Source organism: Raphanus sativus, chromosome 2 (genome assembly GCF_000801105.2).
Source record: "Raphanus sativus cultivar WK10039 chromosome 2, ASM80110v3, whole genome shotgun sequence".
Lineage (NCBI taxonomy): Eukaryota > Viridiplantae > Streptophyta > Magnoliopsida > Brassicales > Brassicaceae > Raphanus > Raphanus sativus.
In genome coordinates, this window is record NC_079512.1 from 656,295 (window position 1) to 665,513 (window position 9,219).

General features: G+C 35.6%; 1 protein-coding gene across 1 annotated transcript; it reads right to left on the minus strand.

Annotated features, from left to right (window-relative positions):
* Positions 1 to 160: 160 nt before the first annotated feature.
* On the minus strand, positions 161 to 6,160 carry LOC108843417 (uncharacterized). Its single transcript, XM_056993839.1, is given in 16 exon segments — positions 161 to 347; positions 349 to 992; positions 1,398 to 1,613; positions 1,687 to 1,980; positions 2,052 to 2,126; positions 2,204 to 2,362; positions 2,453 to 3,051; positions 3,122 to 3,443; positions 3,768 to 3,897; positions 3,973 to 4,103; positions 4,184 to 4,291; positions 4,371 to 4,820; positions 4,982 to 5,071; positions 5,165 to 5,467; positions 5,557 to 5,725; positions 5,816 to 6,160. Coding segments are annotated over 16 exon segments (3,894 nt in total). The 5' UTR covers positions 5,989 to 6,160; the 3' UTR covers positions 161 to 316.
* Positions 6,161 to 9,219: the final 3,059 nt, after the last annotated feature.

Below are 9,219 nucleotides of genomic sequence, written 5' to 3' on the forward strand. Positions count from 1 at the left end.
AATCAAAACTGTGCCAACTGCGGGACCATGTTTGGTTTCCATGAGGATCTATGAGACCGACTACAAACAGGTCTCTCAACAACAACTTTGGCAACAAGAGCTCTAAGTAAAACTAAAACAAACTGTAGAAGTTTTAGTTTAAGGGAAAAAACAGTAGAAGTTATTTCTATGTAAAATCAATATTAACACTCTCTTAACTTGAACAATGAAGTGATTTTGGTAACTAACAGTATGTCTTCTATGAAAAATTATGAAAAAACAAATCAATTGACACAAGAAACTAAATAAAAAGGTATTTTACAAGCATTTTATTATATTAACAACTCATTTGATCTACAAAGACGAGACTGCATTTTCTTGAAAACGGTCTCAACAGAACTAAACTCCAACTCAAAACCATAGCTCCGACCACCGTACTCAACATACAGAAACCTCCCCGGAGGAGAATCTTCCGACAGTGAAGGCAAAACCGTTGATACCTCTGGAAACTCCGGAGAAGGTGGAAGAGGCAAATCTCTACTCTTCTTGAGAGAATAATACACATCCGCCAAGAGAATCCAAATGAGATCAGCATCAACGCAAGCCAAACCTCTCAACGCGCTCAAAGCCGCTTCTCTCAACCCTGTCACGCTGCTGCACGCTATCCCAACGACCAAGCCCGCAACTCTCTTCAAGACCGCATCAAAAGCTGAAGCGCAGCGTTTGTCTCTGGAAAGCTCGGCGATCATGTTGAGAAGTGCAGCTTGCACTTTCAAGCTGGATACTTCAGCAACGGAAGAAGAAGAAGAAGAAGACTCGGAAATAGTTCTGTAAGGGAGCCTGAGAACTGGCTTGTTCTCTTCTCGGAGGCTCTTTGGTGTCATTACGTGGAAGGGAGATGTTGTTAAAAGCTTCCAGAAGTCATGGCCATCGTTGCGGAAACGACGTGTGAAGAAGTCTCCTCCAGATGTTTGAATGACTCTGGTTATCACATTCAAGCATTTCCGTACAGCCTGTGAAAAAAAAATGCACCAGGTTCTAGAAATCAGTCTAGTCTAACTCCAAAACGATTTTTTTTTTTGACAACAAAAGACTAAACTATAAACTATGCGCTTCCCATTCAGAGAACCAAATCAGAAGCATAGAATCGACAGAAAACATAGCAGAAGGGGAACACACATGAGAAGTGCAAGCTTGTCCGCCACAAAACCATTTTTTTAAAAACGACTTATTTAGAAAATCGGTCTAGACCTTCAGACAATCGTTCTAGACGGCTGTCAAAACAATAATACTCTATAAAACGCCTAATTTCTTGAACATTGGAGATGGACAAGTCTAGATAGAGATAGAGAGAGAGAGAGAGAGAGAGAGAGAGAGAGAGAGAGAGAGAGAGAGAGAGAGAGAGAGAGAGAATGTACCACAGGATTTCTGATTCGTATGCAGGCAACAAAGAATGGCCAGATTTTGTTGATAGCAGGTAAAAGCCTGTTCTCGTCTGCTCCATCGTCTGTAGCGTTCATGTAGTCTTTGAGCTGATAGAGTGAAGCAAACTCAATGACTTCTTCCATTGTTTCCTTAGTTTCCGTCTCTGCTCTATAAGCTTCCTCCACTTTAGCCAGCGCCACTACTCCTTCCTGTAAGATAATATGAACGTTGTTACTAATTTGAGTTCAAGAAAACAAATCCAAAGAGAGAATGTACTTGTACCTCGATTATATCGAGAGCAACCAAGCATGAAACTTGATCTGATGATGCAAGGAGAGGTGTGGCTGCAACTAAACATGAAGAGGCTATCGATCCAACTGTGCGTCTGTATCTTTTAGAACGATTCAGTTCAAGCAGTATGCTTTCCCATTCTTCCTCGTTAAAATCTGAACCTCTCTCTTGCGCCGATGTTATTGCATCAGTTGCTTTGGTCTTAACCTGATCACTATATGACTTGGCTCGGTCTGGTAATAGACTAGCCTCGTTCTTTGATGCTTTTACAATCTCAGCAACAGCCTATCAGAAGCACAAAACAAAATTTATTACAGACCAAGAAAACTATTGATTTTAAAAAGACTGAATCTAACCTTCAAGAAGGGTAGAGTTAGATTTGGATGCTGCTGTCTACCAACAATCTCTAGCTCTTGAGAAACCAACCGCATCTGCAGATCAAGAGAAAACAAAAGTTCTTTAACATAAGGATTAAGATATAAACAGTTCACTGCAAAAATGGCTTTACCGGTTCCTCCAACAAAGGCAATATTTCATGAGCAACTCCTATATAAGAAAGCATAGCAGCAAGAACACTTGGAACATGAGGGTTAAGATCCAGGTGGCGCAGCTGACGACAAATAGAGTCAACAACATAGTCTGCATTTGCTACAACCAGATGCCCTACCTGTAAACAAACAAAAGAAAAAGGAAAAGTTTTTAAATTAAATAAAAGGTGGGATGAATCCAAAAATACGTTAATATTATAAACTCTCACTGTTGGATGGCCAGAGGTGGTAGCAAGAAGACGTAAGACAGAGTCAGAAGCGTTTCTAACTTGGAAGCTCGAACACGTAAGACTCTCAAGGAGAAGGTAAAGCGAAGAGTGAAGAAACCCACTCGAAGCAAACTCTTCCCCAAGGCACAATGAAAACACACCAACTCCTTCTATTATAACTTGGTGCAGCATTGCAGTGTCTCTCAAGAAATGCAGACTAACATCGGTTTGGTCCAGGGGGAGATCCCACACTTCAGGAGATTGGTACTCGTGCAAGATTTTACCAACGCAATCGATCAGATGAGTCTTTGCGCGTTGGTTCCATGAGACTTCCCAGGAGAGTAGTTTGTTGTCTCTTCCCTTACGAAGCAGTCTCGAGAGAGCTTCACTTGCTTGTTCTGATAGACCAAAGATCATCTCGTTCAAGATACAAGCAGCAGTTGCCGCCTGGCGTATTAACTGTCCTGAACCGGTTCGGTTACACCATGTCTGCCAGTCTTCTCCGTTGTACTCCTTTACACGAACTTCTGAAACCAATCTACGGAAAAACCCTAAAGGAATGTCCAAGATGACTGCTAAACTGCCATTGTTATCAAGTCCTAGCAAAAACACAAACAACTATCAGTAACTAAAAATGCAGAACAATTAGCGAGATGGTTTCAAACTCACCTGCCATTAAGGATAAACCGACAAGTCTAAGGATTCCAGCGAGCATCTCGTAGAGCTTCTGACTACCAACATAAGAGAACCAAGGCGGCATTCGAGGTAACACAAAGCTAGTGGTGCTCTGTGATATCTCCAACTTTCCTTGATCTGGTTCAGCGTTGTTGCGTCTGGTCTCCCTGAACCCCACTTTCAGTTCTGTGATGGAAGGGAGGTAACCTGTAGATGAAGTAGGCCTTTCTGCGATGAGCTTTTCAAGAGAGCCAGTGAATGCTGAATTGTGGCTCAGACAGAGAGCAAATGTATCCAAGAATCTGCTAGCTGTTATCTACATAAAACAAGGCCAAGAAGCACCAAACATATTATTCGATAATTATCCTGACATTTTATCCGAATCATCTTAATTATTCGATAATTTACCTAAAACATCTGATAATTAACACGAATTATTCGAAATAACCAGACCGGAACAACGGATTCTGAATTTTTCTGGGTTTTTACCAGTTCCTAGGTTTACTATCAAACCGAACCCAAAACTACGTGAACCGAAAATAGATGAAGTAGTAAATGGATCTTCTAGCCCCTTACCCAAACTACACGATACCAGAAATGCTCAGGCCTACGTATGAGTGTGATAAGAAAGAATACATACTGGAGACTGAAGATGATCCGCCAGAAACTGAGGACCAGAGTAATAAGTGACTACAAGTAACTGTTTCACAACCGAAAGTGCAGGCAATTCTTCATTCCCCAATACCACTTTTGGTAGCCTCTCCAGTAGTCTGTCATTAACAAACACATATAGTTCACTGAGCTTGAACAGGAAAGGAACAACATAACAGCAGACAGAACAATACCTGCTAAAGATCTTGCTTATGTCGCTCTCTACCTGATACTTTGAGCGTTCAGAGAATAAGTGATCGAGAGTTTCCTGAGCTGCTACAGAGACTTCATCCGAGTCATCAACAACCAGAGTACATACGCATTCCTGCAATCATAAATTAAGAAATTCATCCAGTAGCAAGTATCTAACAATCATGTGTTGTTGTTGTTTAGTTATGAACTTACCAGCATCACTAGCCTGGCTCCCTTCAATGAACGAGGGCTCTTAGATAGCAGTCCACGTATTGCTGCTAGAAATCCCCATCTAATTTTGCCAGCTGGATGAATAAGAATCTGAAACCAATTAAGATTTCACCACTCAGAAGGATATGATATAGAAATGATGAACTAAGCAAGGAAAAAAATAGCATACATGAGGAAACGTCTCACACAACAGCTTATTCACATGAGATGTTGTCTTCTCTAACCATTCCTTTGTACGTTCAACATGAAAGGAGTCACCAGTCAGTTTCTCATGTACATTGATGGTTTTAACAATCTCTTGGCTTGTAGTCTCTATCAGGAGCTCGTCGCTCTGCTGCCCTTGAGTTTTCATTGTCAGAGAACGAAGTTCGTCCAAAACTGAGTGTGCAGATCCATGCTTCTGCAACTTTGAATCATCATCAGAGATACAGAGAGCCGATGAATTGGCCTCATCATCAAGGACTATCATGAGAAACTCGGCTAAACATCTAACTGCTTGGTCCAATGCATCAACGCTTCCTGCCGCTCCGCTTATCATTGCTCTTGAAACATGCAACACTTTGGCGATTTGGCTAACAACACCAGGTAGAAAAAACGCCAACACATCAGCAGTACCAATCTACAAAAAGAATCATAGTGCATTCAATCTAGAGTTTTGAGTTGATTTGATTGTAACGAGTTTTTAAATGATTTTAAATGATTGGATAGTTTAATATGTTTTTTTCTTAAACCACTCTAGCAATGTTTTCAAAACCTGTATGCATATAACTTAATAGATACCTTAGCCACAAGTATCCGTAAGGTCATAAAGGCTTCAACTCTAAGTTGTGCACTTCCTCTATGTCCTCGAGAAGCCTCAGCATCAGCCACCTTTGTGCAATGAACCCAAAATCGATTTACTTTTCAAAAACATTACATATCAACAACATGACTCCATATAAAAAAAAAAGGAAAGAGTGTTACTTTGAGAAGAATAGAAAGCCAATGACCCACAGCAGCCAAAGCAGAGTGAGACTGAAGAAACGCAATCAAGCATTCTCCGGTTTCTAAATCATCATGACTCTGATAACAATAATCTCTTCTATCTTCTTCTGACAGCTGAGGCCTGCCAAGAGCACGCTTACATCCGCAAGAATCATCAGAACATGGAACCAAACCAGAGATCATCGCCCTGAAACATCTGATGATCCCTTCACGAAACTCCTCAGAAGCCTCGGACGGCGTCAAAACAGCACCACTAGTTAACTTCTTCATTACCACAACCATCTAAAAAGTATAAAAAAAATATAAAAAAATTAAACATTTCAACATTACAAAGCATAACAAATAACTACTAATTCAAAATCAAACTTCACCTGATCAACGGATCCGACGTGGCATTTCTTAAGAAGCTCCTGGAGACAAGAGACAACACCTTCTGCTACTTTATCACTCACGACGACAACAAAAGCATCTCCCTGACTTCTTCTTCTTCTGCAAGCTACTGCTGCGTCTAGCAGAAGAAGCAAAGGGAACAAAGTGTAGCTGAACAAATAATAACAAAAAAAAACACACTTTATGAAACATATCGAAAGAGACCCAAAGGTGGAGGGAGACTTTACGAAATAGTCTTACTGGAAGAAGGATTGGAGAGACGACGGAGGAGCACGGCGGAGGAGGCTGAGCAGCTCGGGGATCACGGCGGGATCCTTTTGAGGGGTTTGCGATAGGCTTAGAAGCTCCAAGGAGAGAGCTTTGAGCTGCGCGAAGAGGGCTTCTCGTCCCTCCTCGTCGACGGAGTTCTCCATTGGATCCGATCAATTTCCACGAAAACCGCGAGAACTTTAATTGAACACTGTTTGACCCGACCCGACTCGACCGGTGAAAGAGCAGGTCCAACCTTTCTCCGTCGCGACGATAAAGACCGGAGTTTTGTATTTTTAGGGTTTTAGGAAATATTTAGATTTGATGGTAAAGTAAAGAAAATCAAATGTTTAGAATTAGAATAATAGGTTCCATTTAATAAGGAATTAAATAATAATAAAGAATTAAATATTGGTTTGTCGACTAATTCAGTTTTGTAAGAATAAATGGTTATATTAGGAGTGATATATTATTAAACCATATTATTAATAATAATAAATTAATGATAATTGATTTCTATTGATGATCAATTTTTAAAAATATCATACATGAATTGAGGTTTTAACTTATGTTTTAATATATAAGATTTAATATATAAGATGCAAAATAAGCTTTATATTTAGCTCTTTGAAGATTTAGAATTCTACTGTTTTGAGTATTTTTTTCTAGAAAACAACTATTAAGAATTTTTAAATTAAAGCAAAAAATTTCCAATTTATGTTTGAGCTAAAAAAATTCCAACTTTCAAATATTGGTCATTTTAACTATTATATTTTGTTGACTCGGCCATTTAAAATCTGAATAGTCAACTGTTATACTCGATAAATAAATAAAAATGTCGTTAACTCTCTAAATGATGTTATTTTAAAAAATTAGTCAAACGAGATTGTTTTGATTCTTTAAATACTTAAAGCATTTCTTTCACGAAACTAAAATTCTAAATCGACTTCATATTCCTCACACAAAAATGAGGAAGATGAAGTCGATTTATGGTTCTAATTTCACAAAAAATGTTTTGAGTGTTTACAAAAGCAAAACTATGTTATTTGATAAATGTTTAATAACCTTTTAAAACAATGCTGTTTAAATAGTTAACATACATTTTTCTATCCAATCGAGTTTAAAAGTTGACTATTCAGGTTTTCTAAATGGTCTAGTCAATAAAATATGAAAGTTAAAATAGCTAATATTTAAAAGTTGAAGATTTTTTTAGTTCAAATGGAGTTTTTTGTTTTAATTTGAAAATTCTTGGTTTTAATGGCTGTTTTCTCGTTTTGTTAAGAAATCGGATAGTAAGTGACAACTTCGACATTTTGCATAATAATTTATCAAATATCTTAAGTTTCTGTCTCTGTCTTTGTATATTGGGGTTTAGCTTATCGGATCGCACATTGTGATTTGTACAATGTTGTTTTTATTGTTGTAGTCGCTTAAGCTATTAGTGAGGATATTGATGCCCAAAATTAAAAAAAAATGTGCAATACTATACTCCCTCCGTTTCGTAATCCGTTTAAGAATGATCCATGATTTAAAAAAAAATTGTTTCTAAAAGATCTATATTTTACCTTTTCAGTGTATGTAATAATGATAAACTATAAAAACTCAAAGACATTAATTGTGTTTAGTAAAATATCATATACTGCTTAGATTAATGGAATTACCATTATAAAATCTTTAATCTCCAAAGACACGGAGAGAACAAAGGTTTTAAACCTCTTTGAAAATCAATTAATATCTGTGCTCGATAAAACTATATATTAAAATCGGATTTTCATATTTTCGATTTTTTCAAATTTCGTGGGTTAGTCCCTTCTAAAATATTGATTTTTCGGTAAATGCTTTATATACTAAAGTTTATACTCTTTACTTTTGTTATAAAATTTTCAAACCACATTCTACATTTGGATTAATGTATGCTGAACTCTCTTCCATAGTATATGGGCATCATTTTAATTTTTAACATTTAGTTTAGTAAAATTTTATATACTGCCTAGATTAATACAATTACAATTATAAAATCTCTATTCTCTAGAGACAAGGTGAGAACAAAGGTTCTAACCCTCTTTGAAAATCATCTTATATGAGTGCTCGATGAAAATATACATTAAAACTAGATTTTCTTATTTTGGGATTTTTTTTTAAAATCCGTTGGTTAACCCTTTCTAAAATATTCAGTTTTAGCTAAATGTTTTATATACTAAAGTTTATACTCTTAAATTTTGTTTAAAATTTTCAAATCACATTTTACATTTGATTTAATATATTATAAACTCTCTTTCATGGTATATGGACATCATTCTAATTTTTTTCACACTTAGTTTAGTAAAATTTAATATAATGCCTAGATTAGCGGAATTACCATTATAAAATCTCCATTCTCTAGAGACACCGAAAGAACCAAGGTTCTAATCCTCTATGAAAACCATCTTATATCAGTGCTCGATGAAACTATACACTAAAACCAGATTTTCAAATATTTGATTTTTTTTTTCAAAATCCATGCGTTAACCCCTTTTAAAATATTGAGTTTTTCGGTAAATGCTCTATATACTAACGTTAATAATCTTTACTTTTGTTTAAAATTTTCATACCACATTCTACATTTGAATTAATGTATTCTAAACTCTCATTCAAGATATATGGTGGATCATTCTAATGTTTTAACATTTAGTTTAGTAAAATTTCATATATTGCCTATATTAGTAGAATTACCAATATAAAATCTTTATTCTCTAGAGACACGGAGAGAACAAAGGTTCTAAATCTTTTTTAAAATCATATTAAATTAAAGCTCGAAAACTATACATTAAAACCAGATTTTCATATTTTGGGTAATTTTCAAAATCCGTGGGTTAACCCATTCTAAAATATTGGGTTTTTGGAAAAATGCTCTATATACTAAAGTTTATACTCTTTACTTTTGTTAAAAAATTATCAAAGCATATTCTATATTTGAATTAATGTATTCTAAACTGTCTTCCATGGTATATGAGAATCATTCTAATTTTTTAACATTTAATTTAGTAAAATATCATATACTGCTTAGATTAGTGGAATTACCATTATCTCTATAATATTATTTGAGAAGTCAGTTTCCTATGTGTCGCGCTCACGTTAACTCTCACGATGGTTGATTACATTGATACCTTTAATGAATTAACAATATTACATTTAAATACTATTATTTTTTATTTAGTTTCCTTTTTATAAATTTCCATAAAACATATATTAAAAAAAGAAACATACATAAATTTTAAAAATCAAATTTAAAAACGAAAATATATATGTATATATAATATGAGTTCATTAAAAAGGAAATTTCACAACATAGTAATATTTTATTTAAAAACTATTTTAAGTAACATAAAATATACTTTTGAAGTAATAAAATACTT